Source organism: Rhinolophus ferrumequinum, chromosome 19, assembly GCF_004115265.2.
Source record: "Rhinolophus ferrumequinum isolate MPI-CBG mRhiFer1 chromosome 19, mRhiFer1_v1.p, whole genome shotgun sequence".
NCBI classification, from domain to species: Eukaryota; Metazoa; Chordata; class Mammalia; order Chiroptera; family Rhinolophidae; genus Rhinolophus; species Rhinolophus ferrumequinum.
In genome coordinates, this window is record NC_046302.1 from 1,418,273 (window position 1) to 1,444,072 (window position 25,800).

Genomic DNA, 25,800 nt, shown 5'->3' on the forward strand with positions numbered 1-25,800 from the left:
TTTCTCAGAGAAAGGAGGCACTCGGAATATCGACTGACTTTTTTGGCCATTATAAAAGCATATTTCTATCCTTGTTCACCATGAGCTTAAGAAATGTATACTTAAGCCCGGAACACTCCTGGAGTTAGATCCGAACATACCTGGCACTCTGCTGTGAAGCTTAGGAATGTCAGGATACTTTGACCAAATAACCATTCCCCTCTTCCTAGAATACTCAGATACACAATGCTGTCCAGAGGGAGAGACATGGTCTCATTCATCTCTGTGTCTTTTCTAAAAGCCATCCTAGGGCCTGGCTCATGTAACATATACTTAGTCAATATTCTGAGCATATGATAACATATAACCTCTTTGCATTCCTCGTAGTATCAGTATTTCTCTAACTGTGGTCCTATGATTATTCACACTGGAAATACCTGGATGCTTTCTACAATTCAGATTCCTGGGTCCTACTTCAGACCTACAATCCACAATTTGCCAAGGGTGAGGGCCAAGAATCTGCCACTTTAATAAACAACCTAGGGGCTGGCCTGGGTGACTCAGGCAGTTGGAGCTCCGTGCTCCTAATGCCAAAGGCTGCCGGTTTGATTCCCACATGGGCCAGTGGGCTCTCAACCACAAGGTTGCTGGTTCAACTACTACAAGGGATGGTGGGCTGCGCCCCCTGCAACTAACAATGGCAACTGGACCTGGAGCTGAACTGCGCCCTCCACAACTACGTTTGAAAGGACAAGAGTACACACTGTTCCCCCAATAAAGTCCTGTTCCCCTTCTCCCACCCCAAAAAAACAACCTCAGTAATTTGAGAAACACTTATAGTTTTTAAAAAATTGCTTAGAAAATTTATATCATTACAGTCCTATCTCAAGAAACAAGAAAAATCCCAAATAAATAACCTCATGTTACACCGTAAAGAACTAAAAAAGAACAAGTGAAACCCAAGGTCAGCAGAAGAAAGGAAATCAGAGCAGAACTAAATGAAATAGAGAACAAAAAGACAATAGAAAAAATTAATGTGACAAAGAGCTGGTTCTTTGAAAAGATTAACAAAATTGACAAACTCTTGGCTAGACTCACTAAGATAAAAAGAGAGAAGTCACTAATTAACAAAATCAGAAATGAAAAAGGGGAAGTTATCACGGACACCACAGAAACACAAAGGATCATCCAAGAATACTATGAAGGACTACATGCCACAAAATTCAATAACCTACAAGAAATGGACAAGTTCTTAGAAACATATAGCCTACCTAGGCTGAACCATGAAGAACTGAAAAATCTAAACAGACCGATCACCAGCAACGAAATTGAATCAGTCATCCAAAACCTTCCCAAAAGCAAAAGTCCGGGACCAGATGGCTTCAGTAGTGAATTCTACCAAACCTTCAAAGAGAATCTAATGCCAATCCTGTTCAAACTCTTCCAAAAAGTTGAAGAAGAGACAGTACTCCCTAACTCATTTTATGAGGCCAACATTACCCTGATAGCAAATCCTGGTAAGGACAACACAAAAAAAGAAAACTACAGACCAATATCTCTGATGAATACAGATGCAAAAATCCTAAACAAAATTCTAGCAAATCGAATACAACAATGCATTAAAAAGATCATTCATCACGACCAAGTGGGGTTCATCCCCGGGGCACAAGGATGGTTCAACATCCGCAAATCCATCAATGTGATACATCACATAAACAAAATAAAGGACAAAAAACATATGATTATGTCAATTGATGCAGAAAAAGCATTTGACAAGATACAACATCCATTTATGATTAAAACACTTAATGAAATAGGTATAGAAGGAAAATACCTTAACATAATAAAGGGCATATATGACAAACCCTCAGCTAGTATCATAATTAACAGTGAAAAACTGAAGCCCTTTGCGTTATGTTCAGGAACACGACAGGGCTGTCCCCTATCATCTCTGCTTTTCAACATAGTGTTGGAAGTCCTCGCCAGAGCAATCAAGCAAGAGAAAGAAATAAAACGCATCCACATTGGGAATGAAGAAGTTAAATTATCACTCTTTGCAGATGACAGGATGCTATATATAGAAAACCCTAAAGACTCCATCAAAAAGCTATTAGAAACAATCAACGAATACAGTAACGACTGTATTAGAAACAATCAACGAATACAGATTTTGCTGGCTACAAAATCAACGTACAAAAAGTCCATTGCATTCCTATATACTAACAATGATATCTCAGAAAAAGAAATACAGAAAACAATTCATTTTGCAATTGCAGCAAAAAGAATAAAATACCTAGGAATAAACTTAACCAAGGATGTGAAGGACCCATATGCTGAAAACTATAAGACATTTTTGAAAGAAATTGAAGAAGACACAAAGAAATGGAAAGACATTCCGTGCTCATGGATTGGAAGAATCAACATAGTTAAAATGGCCATATTACTTAAAGCAATATACAGATTTAATGCAATCCCCATCAAAATCCCAATGGCACTTTTTAAAGAAATAGAACAAAAAATCGTCAGATTTGTTTGGAACCACAAAAGACTCTGAATAGCCAAAGCAATCTCAAGAAAAAAAGAACAATACTGGAGGTATCACACTCCCTGACTTTAGCTTGTACTACAGGGCTACAATAATCAAAACAGCATAGTATTGGCAGAAAAACAGACACGTAGACCAGTGGAATAGAATTGAGAACCCAGAAATAAAACCACATAAATATGGACAGATAATTTTTGATAAAGAAGCAAAAAACATACAATGGAGAAAAGACAGCCTCTTCAATAAATGGTGCTGGGAGAATTGGATAGGCACGTGCAAAAGAATGAAACTGGACTGCTATCTGTCACCATGTACCAAAATTAATTCAGAATGGATCAAAGACTTAAGCATAAGACCTGACACAATAAACCGCATAGAAGAAAACATAGGTACTAAACTTATGGACCTTGGGTTCAAAGAGGTTTTTATGAATTTGACTCCAAAGGCAAGGGAAGTAAAAGCTAAAATAAATAGTCCCTATAAAATGGGACTATATGAAACTTAAAAGCTTCTGCACAGCAGAAGAATCCATCGACAAAATAAAGAGGCAACCAACTGAATGGGAGAAGATTTTTGCAAACAGTGCCTCTGATAAGGGGCTAATATGCAAAATATACAAGGAACTCATGAAATTCAACAACAAAAAACAAACAACCCAATTGAAAAATGGGCAGAGGAACTGAAGAGACATTTCTCCAAGGAGGACATACAAATGGCAAATAGACATATGAAAAGTGCTCAACATCACTAATCATCAGAGAAATGCAAATAAAAGCCACAATGAGATATCACCTCACCCCAGTCAGAATGGCTATCATCAACAAGACAAATAGTAACAAGTGTTGGAGAGGCTGTGGAGAAAAAGGAACCCTCATACAGTGTTGGTGGGAATGCAAACTGGTGCAGCCGCTATGGAAGGCAGTGTGGAGGTTCCTCAAAAAATTACAAATAGAATTACCATATGACCCAGCAACCCTCTCCTGGGTATCTACCCAAAAAATCTGAAAACATCTATACATAAAGATACGTGTGCTCCAATGTTCATTGCAGCTTTTTTTACGGTGGCCAAGACATGGAAACAACCAAAATGTCCTTCGATAGATGAATGGATAAAGAAGTTGTGGTATATATATACAATGGAACACTATTTGGCAGTAAGAAAAGATGAAATAGGACCATTTGTGACAACATGGATGGATCTTGAGAGTATAATGCTAAGCGAAATAAGTCAGACAGAAAAAGCAGAGAACCATATGATTTCACTGATATGTGGTATATAAACCCAAAACAACAAAAGAACAAGACAAAGAAATGAGAAACAAAAACTCATAGACACAGACAATAGTTTAGTGGTTACCAGAGGGGAAGGGGTGGGGGGGTCGGAGATGAGGGTAAGGGGGATCAAATATATGGTGAGGGAAGGAGAACTGACTGTGGGTGGTGAACACACAATGGGATTTATAGATGATGTAGTACAGAATTGTACACCTGAAATCTATGTAATTTTACTAACAACTGTCACCCCAATAAATTAAAAAAAAAAAATTAGCCTGTGAAGCTAAATAAGAAAGAGTTTGAAGTTTGAGGCCACCTGGATTTTGGGAAGAATTGACACATTTCCAAGATTTACATGAATGCAATATACTTTTTTCATGTTTTTTAGATGTTCCTTAGTGTCTTCAATAAAATCTTATAATTTTTTCCAAAAAGATATTGTATCACTTTTATTAAGTTTATTCCTGAATACTTGATATTTCTTGTGCTATTGTTAAAAGATATATTTTCCTACCTGATTTTAATTTGAATTTCCTTGATGGCTAATGATGTTGAAAATTTTATCATGTGTTTGTTTGCCATCCTTTTATCCTCTTTGGGTAAAGTTCTCCTCATGTATTTTGCCCATTTTCTTGTGTGTGTTGTTACTGAATATTGAGAATTCTTTATGTATTCTGGATGAAAGTTCTTTGTCAGATATGTGATTTACAAGTATTTTTTCCCAGTTTTCATTTTCTTAACCGTGACTTTCACAGAGCAAAAGTTTTACATCGTGATTAAAAGTTTTATTGTGAAGTGCAATATATCAACATTTTCTTTCATAGGTTGAGCATTTGGTGTCAAGTCTAAGAGTTCTTTGCCTAGCTCAAGGCCACAAAGATTTTCTTCTGTTATCTCTGGAAGTTTTAAATTCTTATGTTTTACATTAACATCTATGATCCAGTTAATTTTTAACACACATAATTAACACACATAAGGTGTGTGGCTGAGTTTTTTTATTTTTTATTTTTATTTTTTCATATGAATGCTCAATTGTTCCACTTGTCTTGATTATACCCATGGAATTTAATTTATAGAAGTGAATGAAGGACTATGTGAAGAGGTCAATGCCATTGAAAGTAGTATTTATTAGTTACAATTCCTGAGAGAAAAAGGCTGCCATGGCACACAAGAACATATGGAGGAAGTATCAAATTCAGTCAGGATACAGAAGGAGCAAAGGGAAAGGATGGGACAAGGCTTTAGTACTCTATGGCAGGAAGTTGTTAGGTGGTGATGTCTCCTATTTGGCAGGAAGAGAAACACAGATGGGAATTGTGGTTAGAGATTTGTAATATGATTTTCAAGCACCCAACAACAAAACCCAAGTTGCAGGAGAAATGTAAATAGCTTTGGCAGTTAGTTTCACCCTGTGATCGATGGATGCCAAATCTTCAATTATGAAATCTATAAAAGTTTGTTAGAAAACCAATGCCATTTGTTGAAAGACTATCCTTTCTCCATTGACTTTCTTTTGCATCTTTGTCAAAAATCAATTGACCATGCTTGTGTGGGTTTATTTTTGGACTCTGTACTCTGTTCCAGTAGATCAATATATTATCTTTATATCAATTCCATATTTCCTTATTTTAGCTGTATAGAATATCTTAAAATCATATAGTATAATTCTTCCAACTTTAATCTTTTTCAAAATTGTTCTAGCTACTCTAATTTCTTTGCCTTTCCATATAAATTTTGGATAAAATTGTCTACATCTACAAAAAATTCTGGCATTTTGATTGGTATTGCATTGTTTATAGATCAATTTGGGGAGAATTGACATTTTTACTAGTTTGGCTCTTCAAATCCTCTGAGTTTATTAGCATTTTCTGGTTTCAGCATACAGGTTCTGTACATGTGTTAGATTACTAAGTATTTCATTTTCTTTGGAGCAATTGTAGATCTCTTTATAAATTTTGTTTTCCAATTATACTTTGCTAGTGTACAGAAATCAGGTTGACCTTTTGTATTGTTTCACCACACTAAACTCATTTAATAGTTCTAAGACTTTAAAAAATAGTTCCTTTGAAATGTTCTACATAGATAATCATGCCATTTGAAAGCAGGGACAGTTTTATTTCTTCCTTTCCAATCTGCCTGACTTTCATTTCTTTTTATTTTCTTATTGCATCAAGATATCCAGTATGATGTTGAATAATAGTAGTAAGAGAGGACATCCTTGTCTTATTTATGAACTTAGGAGGAAAGCATTCAATTTTTCCATTAAGAATAATTTAATGTTAACTGCAACTTTCTCATAGGTGCCCTCTATCAGGTTGAGAGGTTGAGGAAGTTCCCTTGTCTTTCTAGTTTGCTGAAGGTTTTTAACCACGAATGATATTATATTTTTTCAAATTATTTTTCTGCATCAATTGATGTGATCATGAGGTTTTTCTTCTGTAGACTTTAATATGGTAAATTACAATTCATTAATTTCTGAATAGTGAACCAGCCTTGCATTCCCAGGATAAAATGCATTTGGTCATGATATATTTCTTCACATATTACTGGATTAAACTTGCTAATACTTTGTTGAAGATTTTTGTGTCTAATGTTCATGAGGGATATTGGTGTGTAGTTTTCTCTGTACCATCTTTGGTTCCATATCAGGTAATACTGCCTCATAAAATGAGTTGGGGACTGTTTCCTCCCCTCTATGTTCTAAAATAGGTTGCAGAATTGGTGTTCTTTCTTGTTTTCTTTTTTTTTCCTGGGAAAATCCTGTGCCTGGACCACATTTACTAGAATTACAAAACAGGAATACTGGAAGACTTAAAAGGTGATAACTCTTACATTTATTACCATTACTACTACTGCTCTGTGAACACTGTTCATCTTGCTGAAATCCTCTTCGATTTCAATGGCCTGAGGACATTTGTCTTGGGAACTAAGAGCTGTGCTGTCCAATACAGTAGCCATGAGGTGTACATGACTACTTAAAAGGAATCAAGTTTAAAATTCAGTTCCCGTCCTACCAGCCTCAAACGCACAGTAGCTACATGTGGCGAGCAGCTGCTGTACCGGACGGTGCAGAGTATTTCTTGCTGCACAAAGTGCTGTTGGACAGCTTGTCTTGTCTTTCAGAATCCCCAGGTTCTTCCTGGGCTCTTTTCCCCCCACCTCAACCCTATCTCATTGAGTCCTCTCCTCCAATTTTATTATTTCAGGAACATTCTTGCTCTCCTTGCAGCTCCACACTGACCCTTCTGAACATGCAGGCTGCTTTAACTCAACATTTACTAGTAAGTAACTGCTAGGTGCCATGCACAGGGAAACGAGGCACACATACCAAGTCTGAATGTTACTCCACGTCTGGTAGTACTAGCAGCAGGCCTGCCTTCACTGTGCTGTCGCCATTCACCCACCTGACGCTGACAATGATGAGCCAGGAAGCCATACGCAGACCCACTGCTGACCAAGTTCTACTTGGGGCCTGCAATCTCCGGAAGCCCATTTTTCATCTTGGGGTCACATACAGATATTTTTGTCCAGTTAGAGCTCCTTACAGCAACCTGAAGGCAGTAACTACATGCATTTCTTCAATACTTTTCACAAGTCAAGTGTCGGTTTAGGTCCTTAGTGATAACTGCTTTTATATAATACTAAATTACACCAACAGGAGGTCTGATCTTTGGCCCAGAACTCTCCTCAGGCGCAATTTGAGTATGAACTAAATATTAAGTATCAGGAAATCTTTGACAATGTTCCTAAATCCAATAGTGCCTGCAGAGGAAAGTCAGTTTTAAAATGCATGTGTCTCATAGTATGAAAATAAGAAAACAAATTGTTTTTAAAATTATCTGTGTTGTTCTGAACTTTGACATAACTAGATGAAACTAAGCAAAATATTTCAGAGGGACTCTTCTTTGGAAATGTTAGACTTTATTGCTTTTCTTTAGTCCTTTCTTAATTTTATCGGTCTATTTAATTTTATTTTTTACTTTGCTTGGTTCTATTTTCTTCATCATAATAAGAACCAAAATAGTAACTTTCCAGTATTTGTTTGTTAAAAAAAAAAAGAATAACAACACATGAGAGAAAGTTAGAAAATCTTTTTTTTTTGAACCCAGAAGTTGAAGATGGTTGTAGAATAATCACAGTTACGGTAGAGGTTTTATAACTGGCTATTCCTTTCCCACGCTTAGGTAGATTCACTCATGTTTTCCACTTAAGCAAAATGAACAGGTTTAAAACAGAATAAAGAAACAAGAACAAGAATGATCCTACACTGAAGCTTCTGCTATGAATGTGATAAATTTTGAAGTCAAAATTTACTCAGAGAGGTAACAGGACATATGGTGATGGATTCCTTTACAAAGGGAAGCTGATTGCTGAGGCAGACAGTGTAAATCAAAGGAACTCTTTTCATTTATGTATAAAGAAAAAGAATTGGAGAAAGTGCAAATGCTAACATTATTGGAATTCATATTGTCCCTAGAATGGCATTGAATTTTCTGGTCAGTTTGTGAAATTACAGTTTGGAAATGTATCTTAAATTGGTAAGTTTATCAAATCCCAGCCTGAAAAACAATCTGTTATCAAAACCTCTTTCTCCAAATGCAAATTTACTTTAGGAAAAGGAAGGCAGGTATTTTAGAGGCTGGAAGATGAGTGTGGGAGTTATTGCCTTGGATAAACATCACAATATTTATTTTAAAATCTTTTACAGAATAAAACAGTCATTGGTAAAAAAGACAAAAAATAAAAAATGCATGTGTCAGTGTTTCAATGAAGTGCCATGCTGTCTGCTCTCAAATGCTTCCTAGAACAACAGATAAAGCAAGTATTACAAGTGTTATTTATTAAATGTAGGTGATGAACATACAGGTGATCAATGTATTACGCTTTCAGTTTTTCTGCATGTTTAAAATTTTTCATAATAAAAGTTAAAAAAATAAGTCACACCACTGGCATATCCTTTGGGCTTCAGCATTTTTTTCAGTAGTTCATTCCTTTTTAGTGCTCATTTCTAAATAGTATTCTGCTGTATGGATAGGTCACCTTTTGTTTATCTACTCACCAGTTTGTGGGGATTTGGATTGTTTGTGGCTATTAGGAATAATACTACCTTTATTATTTACATACAAGTCCTTATGTAGGCTTCATGGTTTTATTAATAAGCTTAAAACATTAAGGTTTTTTAAAAATGACTTGTGCTAAGGCTCCATCCAGTAATGCTATTTTTCAAGCCTCAAGTTCAATAAATTTCAATAAGAGCATAAAGAACTTTCAGGAAGGGTTCTTTGGGCCTACCTTTTCCCGCCATCTTGGGGTGTGTGGCAGCCTGCTGGGCAGAACTTCTAAAATGACAAATATGTCTGGAAGGCTGGGGTCCCAGGCCATTTTTGCTGGCTATAAGTGGGGTCTCTGGAACCAGAGAGCACACAGCTCTTCTTAAAACTGAGGGTGTTTATGCTCGAGATGAAACTGAATTCTATCTAGGCAAGAGACGTTCTTACAACACAGTGACCCCTGGTGGCAAACCGGACAAAGCCAGAATAATATGGATAAAGGTAACACTTGCTCATGGAAGCAGTGGCATGGTTTGTGCCAAACTCTGAAGCACCCTTACTGCTAAGGCCATTGGACACAAAATCTGTGTAATGCTGTACCCCTTAAGGATTTAAACTTATTGAAAACTAAATAAAGTGGATTTGTTGTCGTTAAAAAAAAAAGTGAGGGTTTGACAACATGGTATCTTTTTGTTTTGTTTCATGTGTCTCCCAATTCTGCTTTTGCAAAATAGCACAGTAAGCCTAAACAAATATTTCAGAGATGATTAAAGGATTTGCAGGGTCTCCTGATGACTAAACAGGGAGCTGCTGTCCAGGACTGTAGAGAACAATGTCCAGCAGAATGCATTCTTTAGGCTGAGTCTAGAACACAGCGTGAGGTTGTTTTTACAAGTAATTCCTCAGTAGGAGTTATTTGTACAAAACCTGCTCCTAATCATCGTACTACCACTTGCTAGTGCCTAACTATATCCAGGCAACTTTTCACACTTTTGGACTCTCATACAGCTCACGGACTCCTGGCGTACGGGGTCGTGAAGATGGTGGCCATGCACTGCTCTCGCCAGGTACCTCGTGCACCTGGACTATAACTGAGGTCAGTCTTCCAGGTCTGTTCTTGCTGTCTAATGCTTGGTGCCAAATACACATGTAACTACCTCTCTTAAACGATAATTTGCACACTTAAGGAGGAAGCGATTTGGTTTGTTTTCATAGTCTTGTACCAGTACCAGTCGATATACTACCAAGTTCTTGCACTAATTTCTGTGAAGCAAGCTGATTATCACCTATGTATATATACTTGCTCATCTACTGAGCATAATAACAGCTAACATTTATAGGGACATAATGTATGTCAGACACCAGTGGGCTGTACCTTCTCAAAATATCTATGGAATATACTATCATTTTTCACATTTCACAACTGAGAGCACTGACGAGCCTCAAAGAAGTGAAGGGTGGAAAGATTATTTCCTTCAATTTTTTGAAGGAAATAATTGTCATTTCTTTCAAATATTGATCAATAAGAATACTGGTCATTTGGAAACCATGTCATTTCAGAAATTGACAGAATTTGTAAAAATAAGAATATTTTATTTCTGCCTTAGCCAGCAGCTGACATAAAACTATCTTGATTTTTAAAGCCAGCTTTGTTCTTCCCTCAACTCTTTCCGTGGATCATGAATTCATTTGCAGCCAACAAGTGTTCCAAAGAAAAATTCCCAAATTGTAAAGAAAACAGGCATACTTCCCTTCAGATAAAAACAAAGCTAGAATGTTTAGTGATTAATGTGTTTCCCCGAATTCGCCTCAGCTCGAGTGACTTCACTGCAGTAACTCGGGAAGGGGCAGGCTCCCTCCTTCCAAATCACCCCCACCACAGAACACCTGTTGCCAAGCAGCAAGGCAGAGGTTGGGACTTGATGCCACATACAGGGAGATTTCGTGCCTTCACACCTTCACTTTGGCCTTGAAGGAAAAAAATCTTAACTTGGCAGAGACAGACTATTTTAGGGTCACCTACTCCAAATCTACATTCTGTGACAGTCCAAGAAAACAGGCAAACTCGCTGTGTACATGAAGCCCATGGGACCCCCAGTGCTTAGCTATCCTCAGCTGTGACTGCTCTCCTTGGTGAGCTGCTTCTGTCTCCTGGGCTAAGCAAATGACACCCAGGCTCTCTCACGGTTATTAACACTATCAGCCCTTTTCAAAGAATTTCAAACCATCATACAGGTCTGGCTTAAGTCTTCCTTTTGCATTTAAATAAGACTGGTTTCCCATACCAGTTATATATGTTCTAGGATAGTTTCAAAAACTATAAACACATTGAAGTTAAAACATGAAATATTAGGAACCAAAAATAACACGGGCCCAAAACCATGGAATGAGGTCGTCAGCGGTGTGGCTTCAGAAGCCCCAGTGTCTTCAGTGACGGTAGAATTTCTGAGCGGGTCAGCCCCGATCCTGGGCGACAGTGGCGCTGTGCTGGGGATGTGGTTCCCTCGGCAGCAGACTGATGTCTGGAGATTAACATTGAAAGCTGCACTTGGTCTGGATATCATCAAGAATCTGCTGTAGCTCCTCCTCATCAATCCATCCCTCCGGGCTTGGGATTAGAGCCTTGGACTCCTCGGCAGTCTCTGGACAAAGGTTGGTCACACAGGCCAACTCAAATTTATGAAGCTTCTTCTGAAGCAACACGCTGTGGACACTGACGATGGTTTCTCTGTTTTTGAAACGACTGAAACGGGCTGTGTAGTTTCAAGTTTTCATGAAGACCTCAGAAAGTTCCTGTTCATCCTCGGCACTCTCATTCTGCTGCTTTCGATGCTCCAGAAGCATATGAACTTCTGAATTTAGAAGAGTCTCAGCTATTTCAAACGCTTTCGGAAAGATGAGCTGGGAGGCGTCCTCCTCGACGTCGCCAGCCAGCACATCGCTGCCACCCGCAGCCATCACGGAGCCGCACGCCGCCACCCACACCGCCGGAAGCGGAACAGTGTTCTTTCTTATATGTTTGGTTAAATTTAGCAGTTAAACCATCTGGGTCTGGATATTTAGTTTTTGAAATGTTTTAAACTAAAAATTCAATGTATTTAATAGTTTGGTATTATTGATTTCATCTTAGGTGGTTTTAAGTAGTTTGTGGTTTTCAAGGAATTGGTCCATTCCATCTAAGTTGTCAAATTTATGTGTGTAGAGTCGTTTGTAGCATTGGTCTATTATCATTTTAATATCTGCAGAGACTGCAGTGATACGCATATGCCTTTTCTTCTGATATTGGTAATTTGTACCTTATTGTTTTTTATTTGTCACTCTTCTAGAAGTTGATCAACTGTATTGATCTTTTCAAAGAAACAGCTTTGGTTTCATTGATTTTCTATTTTTCAACTTTCAATTTCATTGTTTTCTTCTTTTATCTTTATTATTTATTTCCTTCTCCTTGATTTGGATTTATGTTACTCTATTCTTTTCCTAGTTTTAAGGTGAGTGCTTAAATTATAGATATGAGGCCTTTCTTCTTTTTTAATATAAGCACTTAATGCTACAAATTACCTTCTAAGCACTACTTTAGCTGCACTCCATATATATATGTATGTTGTATGTATATAATATATATTATATATTTATTATATACATATAGCTTTTTCATTTTCATTCAGTTTAACTTATTTTCTAATTTTACTGGAGACTTCCTCTTTGACTCTTAAATTATTTAGAAATATGTTTTTCAATTTCCAAATAGTTGAAGACTTTACTGTTATCCTTATACTATTGATTTCTAATTTAATTCCACCCTGGTCAGAAAACATTCTTTGTATGATTTCACCTCTTAAATTTGAGGTTTATGGCTCAGGATATGTTCTATTTTGGTGATGGTTCCATGTACTTTTTTGGGGATGGAGTGGTAAAGAAACGTCAATCAGATACAATTGGTTGATGGTGTTGTTGAGTTCGTCTATATTCTGGCTGATTTTCAGTCTACTGGTTCTATTACTGAATGGGCAATGTTGAAATCTTCAAGGATAATTGTGGATTTGTCTACTTCACCTTTCAGTTCTGTCAGTTTTTCCTTCATTCCTTTGTTATACGCATACACATTTAGTATTATGTCATCTTGGTAAATCAATCATTTTATCATTATGTAATGTCCTGCTTTATCCTTGGTACTTTCTTTGCTCTAGTCTACTTTGTCTGATATTAATATAGCTACCCCAGCTTTCTTTTGATTGGTGTTTACATCATATATCTTTTTTCCATACTTTTAAACTACCTACATCATTATAACTGCAGTGGGTTTCTTGTAGACAGCATATCATTAGGTCATTTTATTTTTAATCCTTTCTGACAATTTTTGTTTTGCAATTGGTATCATTATACCATTTGCATTAAGGTAATTATTTTTATGGCTGGAATAGGTCTACCACTTTATTGTTTATTCCTCTGCTGTTTTCTTATTCCTATTTTTTCCTTGTCTACTCTCTTTTGGAAAATTTGAACATTTTTTAGTTTTCCACCTATCTCTTGAATATCATTTTTCTAGTGGTTGGTCTTGGGATTAAAGAAATACACACCTAACATTTCATAGAATCAATATTTTACCACTGTAATTAGAATATATTAATATTACCAGGGACTAGGGTCAATGGAATTATAACAGCTATATACAATATCAGAGGAGTAGTAGATTGGGGGAGGGGAGTTATCACTTTGTGAGAGGTGTAAATGTCTATTACAATGTTTTGTACACCTGAAACTAATTTAAAAAATGTCTTCCTTTCAATATTTCCTTTATCTTTGGGTAAAGAAAGAAGTCATTGGGGACCAGATCAGGTGAGTAGGGAGGTTCTTCCAATAGTTATTTGTTTATTGGCTAAAAACTCCCTCACAGATAGTGCCATGTGAGCTGCTGCATTGTCATGATGCAAAAACCATGAATTGTTGGCGAAAAGTTCAGATCATTTTCGCCGAACTTTTTCATGCAGCCTTTTCAGCACTTCCAAATAGTAAACTTGGTAAACTGTTTGTCCAGTTGGTACAAATTCATAATGAGTAATCCCTCTGATATCGAAAAAGGTTAGCAACATCATTGCAACAAGTTCACAAACTTAATCGTCAGACCTCATATGATTTATAAATATTTTCTCCCAGTTTGTAGCTTCTCTTTTCATTTTCTTAATGTTGTCTTTTGAAGAACTTTTTTTGAAGAAATTTTTTAACTTTTATGATGTCCAATTCAACACTTTTTCTCTTGTGGATCATGCTTTTATTGTCATATCTGTGACAAATCCAAGGTCACAAAAATTGTTTCCTATGTTTTCTTAGGTCTAGGATCCATATTGCTTGTTTGTTTTGCTATGGTGTGAGGTAACAGGCTACGCTTATTGGTTTGCAACAGATGGTCTTGGCACATTTCTTGAAAAATTCTCTTTTCCCCACTGAATTGCAGTGACACCTTCACCAAAGATCAACTGACTATAAATGTGAAAATTTATTAATGAACTCTCATTTCTGTTCTATTGATAAATCTGTCTGTACTTAGGCCAATACCACTATATCTTATTCTATGTCCCTTGCATTTCCACATAATTTTAGGACCAGCTTGTCAATTTTAAAACACATTGCTGGGATATTATAGTGATTGTGTTGAATCTATAAATCAATTTAGGGAAAACTGCTATCTTATCAATATTGAGTTTTCAAATACACAAACAATGAATATAGTACTATTTATTCAGATCTTCTTTAACTCTCTTGAGAGTTTGATTCTCACACTTTTTTTGGTTAAACGTATTTGTATGTATCCTATTCTTTTTGATTCTATTGGGAATGGAATCCTTGTCTTAATTTCATTTTTGGAATGTTTCATTGCTAGCACATAGAAATACAATTAATTTTGTATACTGATCTTGTATCCTGGGACCTTGGATAAAATTATTAGTTCTAGTAGTCTTCCTTCCTTCCTTTTCTTTCCCTTCCTTTTCCTTCCCTTCCCTTCCCTTCCCTTCCCTTCCCTTCCCTTCCCTTCCCTTCCCTTCCCTTCTCTTCTCTCTCTCTCTCTCTCTCTTCTCTCTCTCTCTCTCTCTCTCTCTCTCTCTCTCTCTCTCTCTCTCTCTCTCTCTCTCTCTCTCATTTTGTAGCTTCCTTAGGATTTTCCTGCACACAAGATTATATGATCTGTGAATAAAGACTTGTTAATTCTTCCCTTTGAAGCTGTATGCTTTTAATTTCTTTTTCTTGTCTATTACACTGGCTAGAACCTCTAGTTCAATGTTGAGTAGAAGTAGCAAAAGCAGGCATCTATCCCATGTTCCTGGACTTGGGACAAAGTCCCAAGTTCCTAGGAAGAAAGATCTGTCTTTTGCCACTAAGTATCATGTTAGCTGTAGATGTAGTTCAATGATACCTTTTAACAAGTGGAGGAAATTCCCTTCTATCTTTAAGGGGATTGTTGTGAATTTTTATCACTAATATTGAATTTTGTCAAGTGCTTTTTTTTACATCTATTGAGATAATCATTTAGTTTTTGTCTTTTATTAAAATGGTGTATTACATTAATTGAGTTTTTGGATATTAAACAAGTCTTGCATTCCTACATTCCTGGAATAAATCCCACTTGGCTCTGACATATACTTTTTGTTACTGGACTTCATTTTCTTATTGTTTCTTAAGGATTCTTTATGGTATATAATAATATTTTTGTTACTAAATTCAGTTAGCTAATTTTTTCTTAAGGATTTTTAAGTCTATGGTCATAAGGTACACTAATCTGTAGTTTTCATTCAATTGAAAATATTTTATTTCCTTTGCAATTTCTTTTTTGACCCAAAAGTTATTTAGAAGCGTGTTGTCTAATTTCCATACACTTTGATGACATCATAAAATGGCGGCGTGAGCTAAGCCTCTTGAAATCTCGCCTGGAATTTACAACCAGTTGAACAACTATAACTCTACAAAGGACTCCCTGCTTAGCAGACAGACAAGACTAAGAGGTGCACTATTGAAATCATCTAAAAGAATAAACAGAGCTGCTGAAACACACGGGCTCTAAATCAAGTGCAGGAAGAGCTTTGGAACTTCAGAAGCTCTCCACATCACCCCATGGAGGCAGCGCCTTATGACCCATGTGAACTATTCACAGAACAGAAACCCGACTTCCAGGGAATCGCCCCATTGTGTGAGAAGCCGGAATAGTGCAGAGAAAATATAACACTACAGTGTGAGAGAGAATAAAAGGCTGCAGTCGGAGAGGAAATAAAACATTTCACCAGCACCTACTGGAAAGCAAAACAAAGTCCTCTTCCTATCAACCTGTTGCAGAACTCACTCCTGTAGATGTCTAAAAGAGAAATAATAAATTATTAATTGCCAAGAATAACCAAGGTAACAACACAGCTCAGGAAGAAAATGAAAAGTCTCCAGAAAATGAACTTAAAGAAATGGAAATATGTGACTTAAATAACAGAGAATTCAAGATTGCAGTTCTTTGTTAAGATTGCAGTTCTAAATAAACTCAACGAGACACACACATAAAACAAAACACAACAAAACAAAAAACACACAAAAAAACCACAGACAGGCAGTTTAATGAACTCAGAAACACAACCAAAGAACAAATGAACATTTCACCGAAGAGATTGAAATTTTAAAAAAGAACCAAATAGAATTCTGGAGATTAAGAACTCAATAAAACAAATGAACAATGAAATAGCCAGCTTAAGAAGTAGAGTTGACCAGATGGAGGAAAAAAATCACTGACATCAAAGATAGAAATCTGGAAATGACACAGATAGAAGAAGAAGATACTTGAGACTTAAAAGAAATGAAAGAACTCTATAAGAACTTTCTGACTCCATCAGAAAAAACACTATAAGAATAATGGGCATACCAGAAGGAAAAGAAAAAGAGAAGGAAACAGAGAGTATATTCAAACAAATAGTTGACAAGAACTTCCAAAACTTGTGGAAAGAATTGATCCTTGAATCCAAGAAGCAAATAGAAAACCTAATTATGTCAACCCCAACAGACCTTCTCCAAGGCACACTGTATTGAAGTTGTCAAAAATTAACGACAAAGAAAGAATCCTCAAGGCAGCCAGGGAAAAGAAGACGGTAACCTACAAAGGAAAGCCCATTAGATTATCATCAGATTTTTCAGCAGAAACTCTACAAGCCAGGAGGGAGTGGAACCAAATATTCAAACTATTGAACGAGAGAAATTATGAGCCAAGAATAATATATCCAGCAAAAATATCCTTTAGATATGAAGGAGGAATAAAGACTTTCCAGACATAAAAAGCTGAGGGAATGTTCTAACACAGGACCTGTACTACAAGAAATACTGAAGGAGGCTATTTGACAAGCATCAATAGGGATAATTTGTGAAAACCAAAACATAAAAGGGGGGAGAGTAAAGGCGTGAACCGGAATATGGGAATGGAGAAAGGAAGCATGCTGAAGAAAATGGAATACTCTAAATATGAAACTTCCTTTTACATAAACTTAATGGTAACCACTCAAAAAAAATCCAGAACTGAAAGATGTAATGTAATAAAAGAAGAAACAGAGGGAAAAATCATAGAATACCACCACACAGAAATAACAGACAACAACAAAAAGGCAAAGAAACAACAGAGACACAGCCTTACCAGAAAACTAAAGATAGAATGATAGGAAATGCTCACATATCAATAATCACCTTAACTGTAAATGGACTGAACTCACCAACAAAAAGGCACAGAGCAGAAGATTGGATAAAAAAAAGGAAACCCACCCATATGCTGTCTCCAAGAGACACATCTCAGCTACAAGGACAGACATAGACTCACAGTGAAAGGGTGGAAATTGACACTCCACATAAATGATATCCAGAGAAAATCAGGTGTAGCCATAGTGATATCAGATGAAACAGACTTCAGGATAAAAAAAAAACAGGTAACAAGAGACAAAGATGGACATTTCATAATGGTAAAGGGGACTACACAACAAGAAGACATAACAGTCATCAATATTTACGCCCTCAATCAGGGAGCACCGAAATATACCAAGCAACTACTAGCAAAACTAAAGGGAGAACTTGACCAAAACACAATTACAGTGTGGGACCTAAATACTTCATTGACGGCTATGGATAGATCATGGAAACAGAAAATAAATAAAGAAATAGCAGCCCTGAATGACACATTAGATGAAATGGACATAATTGACATTTATAGAGCACTTCATCCTAAAACAGCAGACTATACATTCTTTTCTAGTGTACATGGAACATTCTCAAGGATAGACCATATATTGGGACACAAAACTAGCCTAGCAAATTTAAGAATTGAAATCATACCAAGCATATTCACTGAACACAAGGCTGTGAAATTAGATATCAACTGCAAAAAGAAAGCAGGAAAAATCACAAATATATGGAGATTATACAACATCCTTTTAAAGCATGACCGAGTAAAACAAGAAATAAGAGGAGAGATGAAAAGATACATAGAAACAAATGAGAACGAAAATACATCCTACCAAAATTTTTGGGATGCAGCGAAAACAGTTTTAAGAGGGAAATTTATATCATTACAGGCCTATCTCAAGAAAGAAGAAAAATCCCAGATAAATAACTTCACATTACACCTTAAAGAACTAGAAATGAAGAACGTCAGCAGAAGAAAGGAAATAATAAAAATCAGAGCAAAACTAAATGATATAGAGAACAAAAAGACAATAGAAAAGAAAATGTGACAAAGAGCTGGTTCTTTGAAAAGATTAATAAAATTGACAAACTCTTGGCTAGACTCACTAAGATAAAAGAGAAAAGACACTAATAAAATCATAAATGAAAGAGGGGAAGTTATCACAGATGCCACAGAAATACAAAGGATCATCCAAGAATACTATAAAGGACTATATACCACAAAATTCAATAACGTAGAAGAAATGGACAAATTCTTAGAAACATATAGCCTTCCTACGCTGAATCACAAAGAAATGGAAAATCTAAATAGACTGATCACCAGTAAGGAAATTGAATCAGTCATCTGAAACCTTCCCAAAAGCAAAAGTCCGGGACCAGATGGCTTCACTATTCAACCAAATCTTTAAAGAGGATCTAATACCTGTCCTATTCAAACTCTTCCAAAAAAATTGAAGAAGAGACAATACTGCATAACTCATTTTATGAGGCCAACATTGCCCTGACACCAAAACCTGGTTAGGATAACACAAAAAAAGAAAACTAAAGGGGCCGGCCCAGTGGCTCAGGTGGTTAGAGCTCCATGCTCCTAAGTCTGAAGGTTGCCGGTTCGATTCTCACATGGGCCAGTGGGCTCTCAACCACAAGGTTGCCAGTTCAATTCCTCGAGTCCCAGAAGTGATGGTGGGCTCCGCCCTCTGCAACTAAGTTTGAACATGGCTTAGTTGGTTGGAGCGCATCCTCTCAACCAGAAGGTTGCGAGTTTGATTCCTCGACTCCCGCAAGGGATGGTGGGCTACGCCCCTGCAACTAGCAACGGCAACTGGACCTGGAGCTAAGCTGTGCCCTCCACAACTAAGACTGAAAGGACAACTTGAAGCTGAACAGAACCCTCCACAACTAAGATTGAAAGGACAACAACTTGACTTGGAAAAAAGTCCTGGAAGTACACATTGTTTCCCAATAAAGTCCTGTTCCCCTTCCCCAATAAAATCTTAAAAAAAAAAAAAAGAAAACTACAGACCAATATCTCTGATGAATACAGATGCAAAAATTCTAAACAAAATTCTAGCAAATCGAACGCAACAATGCATTAAAAAGATTATTCATCACGACAAATTGGGGTTCATCCTAGGGGCACAAGGATGGTTCAACATCCGCAAATCCATTAATGTGATACATCACATAAACAAAATAAAGGACAAAAATCATGACTTTATCAATTGATGCAGAAAAAGCATATGGCAAGATACAACATCCATTTATGATAAACGCACTTAATAAAATAGGTATAGAAGGAAAATACCTTAACATAATAAAGGCCATATATGACAAACCCTCGCTAATCTCATAATTAACAGTGAAAAACTGAAGCCCTTTTCCTCTACATTGAGGAACACAACAGGGCTGTCCTCTGTCACCTCTGCTTTTCAACATAGTGTTGGAAGACCTCACCAGAGCAATCAGGGAAAAGAAAGAAATAAAAGGCATCCAAATTGGGAATGAAGAAGTTAAATGTCACTCTTTGCACATGACATGATGCTATATATAGAAAACCCTAAAGATTCCACCAAAAAGCTATTAGAAACAATCAATGAATACAGTAAAGTCGCCAGCACAAAATCAACGTATAAGAGTCCATTACATTCCTATATACTAACGATGAAATCTCAGAAAAAGAAATTAAAAAAAAAAATTCCTTTTGCAATTGCAGCAAAAAGAATGAAACACCTAGGAATAAACTTAACCAAGGATGTGAAAGCCCTATATGCTGAAAACTATAAGGCATTTTTCAAAGAAACTGAAGAAGACACAAAGAAATGGAAAGACATTCCGTGCTCATGGATTGGAAGAATCAACGTAGTTAAAATGGCCGTATTACCCAAGGCAATATACAGATTTAATTCAATTCCCATCAAAATCCCAATGGCATTTTTTAACAAAATAGAACAAAAAAACATCAGATTTGTATGGAACCACAAGAGATCCCGAATAGCAAAAGCAATCCTAAGAAAAAAGAACAATGCTAGAGGTGTCACACTCCCTGACTTTAGTTTGTACTACAGGGCACTAATAATCAAAACAGCAGGGTATTGGCAGAAAAACAGACACAGAGACCAATGGAATAGAATTGAGAACCCAGAAATAAACCGACATAAATATGGACAGATAATCTTTGACAAAGAAGCCAAAAACATTTATGATTAAAACACTTAATAAAATAGGTATAGATGGAAAATAGGTATATAATGGAGAAAAGACAGCCTCTTCAATAAATGGTGCTGGGAGAATTGGAAAGCCACGTGCAAAAGAATGAAACTGGACTGCTATCTGTCACCATGTACCAAAATTAATTCGAAATGGATCAAAGACTTAAGCATAAGACCTGAAACAATAAACTGCATAGAAGAAAACATAAGTACTAAACCTATGGACCTAAAACTTTCAAAGAGCGTTTTATGAATTTGACTCCAAAGGCAAGGGAAGTAAAAGCTAAAATAAACGAATGGGAGTATATGAAACTTAAAAGCTTCTGCACAGCAAAAGAAACCATCCACAAAATAAAGAGGCAACCAACTGAATGGGAGAAGATTTTTGCAAACAGTGCCTCTGATAAGGGGCTAATATGCAAAAGATACAAAGAACTCATGAAACTCAACAACAAAGAGCAAACAACCCAATTGAAAAATGGGCAGAGGAACTGAAGAGACATTTCTCCAAGGAGGACATACAAATGGCAAATAGACATATGAAAAAGTGCTCAACATCACTAACCATCGGAGAATTGCAAATAAAAACCACAATGAGATATCACCTCACCCCAGTTAGAATGGTTATAATCAACAAGACAAATATTAACAAGTGTTGGAGAGGCTGTGGAGAAAAAGGAACCCTCATACAGTGTTGGTGGGAATGCAAACTGGTGCAGCCGCTATGGAAGGCAGTGTGGAGGTTCCTCAAAAATTAAGAACAGAATAACCCTATGACCCAGCAATACCTCTCCTGAGTATATACTCAAAAAATCTGAAAACATTTATCCATAAAGACGTGTGTTCCAATGTTCATAGCAGCTTTATTTACGGTGGCCAAGACATGGAAACAACCTTCAACAATGGAAAGACATGGAAACAACCTTTAACAATGTCCTTCGATAGATGAATGGATAAAGAAGTTGTGGTATATATTCACAATGGAATACTCTTCGGCGGTAAGAAAAGATGAAATAGTACCATTTTTGACAACATAAGTAGCTCTTCAGATTATAATGTTAAGTGAAATAAGTCAGGCAGAAAAAGTAGAGAACCATATGATTTCACTGATATGTGGTATATAACACTGAAAACAAAAGAACAAGACAAGCTAATGAAGGAACAAAATCTCATAGACACAGACAATAGAGGTTATCAGAAGGTTGGGGGGGGGGCTCTAGAAGAGGGTAAATGGGGTCTAATATATGGTGATGGAAAAAGAACTGACTCTGGGTGGTGAATGCACAATGTGAGATATAGATAATGTATTACAGAATTGTATACCTGAAATCTATGTAACTTTACTAACAATTGTCACCCCAATAAACTTTAGTTTTAAAAAAATCAAAGCCTTTTTTGATTAAAAAATCAAAAGTTAAAAAAAATTTTCATGTACTTGAGGATTTCCTAATTTTTTTCTGTGAATTTATAGTTTATAATAAATCTGTTGTGGTCACAAAATATACTTTGAATATTTTCAATTAAAAAATCTATTGAGACTTGTTTTATGGCCTGGCATATAATTTAGCTTGGAGGATGTTCCATGTGCACTTGAAAAGAATGTATTTTGCTATTGTTTTATATGCATAATATGACTATAAGGTAGGTAAAATTAGTTGAAGGTGCTGTCCAACTCTTCTATGACTTTGCTGATTTTCTGTCTGTTTTTTCTATCAATCAATGATAATGGGATAGAACTCTCCAATGGTGTCTATTTCTCATTTCAGTTTTTACCTCATGTATTTAGGGCTCTGTTGTTCGGTGTGATGCATTTATAATTGATACATATTCTTGATATATTGACCATTTTGTTATGAAATTTCTTTTTCTATAGTAACAGTACTTGTCTTAAAGTCTATTTTGTCTGAAAATGATATAGCACCTTCAACTCTCTTAAAGTTACTGTTTTCATGGCCTGTCTATTTCTATAAAATGATAGTAAAACTTTCAACCTATTTGTGTATTTGAATATAAAGCATGTCTCTTATAGACAGCATATACTTGGTCTTATTTTTTTATTCAATCTGAAAATCTCTGCTTTTTGATAGAAGTGTTTGGTTAATTCCCATTTAATGCATATTTTTATATGGTTGAATTTACATCTGCCATGTTGGTATTTATTTTCTGTGTCTCATATCTTCTTTGTTCCTCTATTCCTCCTTTACTCTTTTTTGTTGTTGTTGTTGTTTAATATTTTTAAGTGTACCATTTTAATTCTTTTGATTTTTAAACTACTTAAAAATTTTCTTGGGGCAGCCGGTTGGCTCAGTTGGTTAGAGAGCAGTGCTCCTAACTCCCGCTCCTAACTGCACCCTCCACACTAGATTGAAAACAATGACTTGGGGGTGGCTGGACGGCTCAGTCGGCTAGAGCGTGAGCTCTTAGCAAGAGGGTTGCCAGTTCAATTCCCGCATGGGATGGTGGGCTGAGCCCCCTGCAACTAGATTGAAAATGGTGACTGGACTTGGAGCTGAGGTACGCCCTCCACAACGAGATTGAAGCACAACGACTTGGCTTGGAGCTGAATGGGTCCTGGAAAAGCACACTTTCCCCCAAGATTCTCCGACAAAAATTAAAAAAAAATTTTTTTCTTAGAAATTGCTCTAGAAATTCCAATATGTATATTACTTTGTCACAATCTACTTCATGTTAATACTAGCTTGATTTCATTAAAGTAAAGCCACATTTATCTCCATTTCCTCCCCCTCTACTTTCTGATTATGTTATATATACTATGTAATTAACTCAACAATGTAGTTCAATAATTATTGCTTTATATGCTCTTACATCATGTAAAGAAATTAAGAGAAGAAAAAAGAAAAACATAATTTATATAGTCTTTTATATTTACCTACATGTTTACCACTTCCAGTGCTTCTTATTTCTTCCTGTGGATTCAAGTTACTGTCTGATATCATTTCCTTTAATTTGAAGGATTTTTGTATTTTTAGAATTCCTTTAGTATTTCTTGTAAGTCTGCTAGCCACAAATTTATCTGGGAATGTTTTGTTTTATCTTCAGTTTTGAAGGATAGTTTCACTGGACATAGAATTCTTGATTTTTTTTCTTGCTGCACTTTGAATATATTATTCCAGTGCCTCTTGCCTCCTTGTTTCTGATGCTAAGTCACCTGTTGAGTATATTGGTGTTGCCCTCTATACAATGTGTAATTTTTTTCTTGTTGTTTTAAGAATTTTCTTTGAGTAGTTTGTCTATGTTGTGTTTAGGCGACGATCTCTGAATTTTTCTTACTTGGAGTTTGATGAGTTCCTCGGATCTGTAGATTGTTTTTCCATCAAGTTTGAGAAGGCTTTGATCATTATTTAATTGAAAAAAAATTTTCCTACCACTTTCTCTCTTCTCTTTTTGGGATACCCATTATACCTGTCTTGGTAGGCTAAATGTCATGCCATGTGTCTCTGAGGCTCTGCTAATTTTTCTTCAATTTATTTTCTCTTCTTCAGATTATATTATTTCTATAACTTATTTCAAGTTCTTCTGTTATCTCATATCTGTTCTTGAGCCCATTTAGTATATTTTTCACCCGGGTTATTATACAAGTTTATAATTTCATTTGCTTGTTTTAGATAATTTATATTTCTTTATTGCCATTGTGGAGTCTCTATCATGTTTTCCTTTAATTCTTTAAAAACAGCTTTTGTTAATTCTTTGAACATATATTTGATAGCTACTTTGAAGTCTATGCCTGCTAAATTCAACATATGGGCCCATTCAGAGACAACTTTTATTGAATGCTCTGCCCTCTACCCACCCCCGAGTATGGGTTACACTTTCCTGCTTCTTTTCCTTTTGCATGTGTTATAAATTTGTGTTGATAACCAACCGGACATGTAAAATTATATATTGTAGAAACTTTTGATTCTGATTTTCCACCTCAACTTTTTGTTTGTTTACTGCTGCTTTTTGTTGCTGTTGCTATTTGTCTTTAAGTAATTTGACTGGATTTAATCTGCCTTCCCTGTAGTTTGCTGCTGTCTCTGCTCCATTTTCTTTTAAATGCTCATTTTTGATACAGAATTGCACACCTGAAATCTATGTAATTCTACTAACAATTGTCACCCCAATAAATTAAAAATAAATTTAAAAAAAAAAGTATCAGATAAATGCTCATTTTTATTTTTTAGCCTAGGGGTTACTTGTATTCTTCGTAGCTTAGTGACGTGTCATGGTAGTGTGTATGTGGGTTGGAGAGTGCATTCAAAGTTCAGGTAGTTTTCAAATTTACCATGACTTTTACTTTCCATCTGGCCTTCTCAGTTCTCCTCTGTACATGTACTCAGCCTCCCAGTCAGCCAGGAACGTGTGAAGAGCTTGAATTCTGTTGGGGGCTGCATGTTTGTGCAGCTTCCCTAGTCTCCAGGGAGGTGTGGATAATTTATAAACCCCTCTATGACTCTTATTTCCAACACTTCCCTGGAAGATCCCTGTTAAATTTCTGGCTAGTTCTCTTGGCTGCTGCAGTCCCAACCAGGACTTAAAGCTCAAGCTAGGAGAGCTGCAGCTTTTTCCATTTGCCACTGTGAGTGTGAGTTTCCCATCTTCCACTCCCAAACATGTCAGCCCCTTCTGGCAAACAAAGCTGCTAGTTTTCATAGCTAGCTCCACTCTGCTAGAACTACCATACTGAAAGAACTGGGGTGTAGAATAAGGGCAGTCTCAGGCAAGAATGCCACAGACTGCCTAAAGATTTACTTCAAGTTCAGCAGTTTTGAGAAGATAAGATCTTCTCAATTGTTGTCTTTGGTTGATATCTAGAGATCTCAAATGATTGTTTTAGACAAATTTAGTTTTATAGTTGCCTTCTGGGAACAGGATGTGGATCTTTTCCCTTCTCCATAGCTAGAAGTCTTCAGCTCTCACTTTAGCTTTTGGCCTGCAAAATTCTTACTGCCATAACAGATCTTAGAAGCTTTTCAGAAGATTTGAAAAATATGTTTTACCCAAAATTTTGTGGGAGGTATTTTCAGTGGGAGGATCAGTCCAGATATCTAGT

The 25,800-nt window shown here is 36.3% G+C and overlaps 1 protein-coding gene and 1 pseudogene across 3 annotated transcripts in view; both read right to left on the reverse strand.

Annotated features, from left to right (window-relative positions):
• Window positions 1-25,800, reverse strand: part of KBTBD12 (kelch repeat and BTB domain containing 12) — an 84,634-nt gene that overhangs the window by 40,220 nt on the left and 18,614 nt on the right. Inside the window, exon 5 of one of the 3 annotated variants that reach the window (XM_033087808.1) lies at window positions 5,004-5,081. The exons of the other annotated variants lie outside the window; for them this stretch is intronic. Coding sequence (XP_032943699.1) covers window positions 5,065-5,081 — 17 coding nt within the window. The 3' untranslated portion in view covers window positions 5,004-5,064. Of the gene's footprint in view, window positions 1-5,003; window positions 5,082-25,800 lie in introns of those variants that run through there. 3 annotated transcript variants of the gene reach the window in all.
• LOC117011958 (DNA-directed RNA polymerase II subunit RPB4-like) lies at window positions 11,174-12,228 on the reverse strand (annotated as a pseudogene).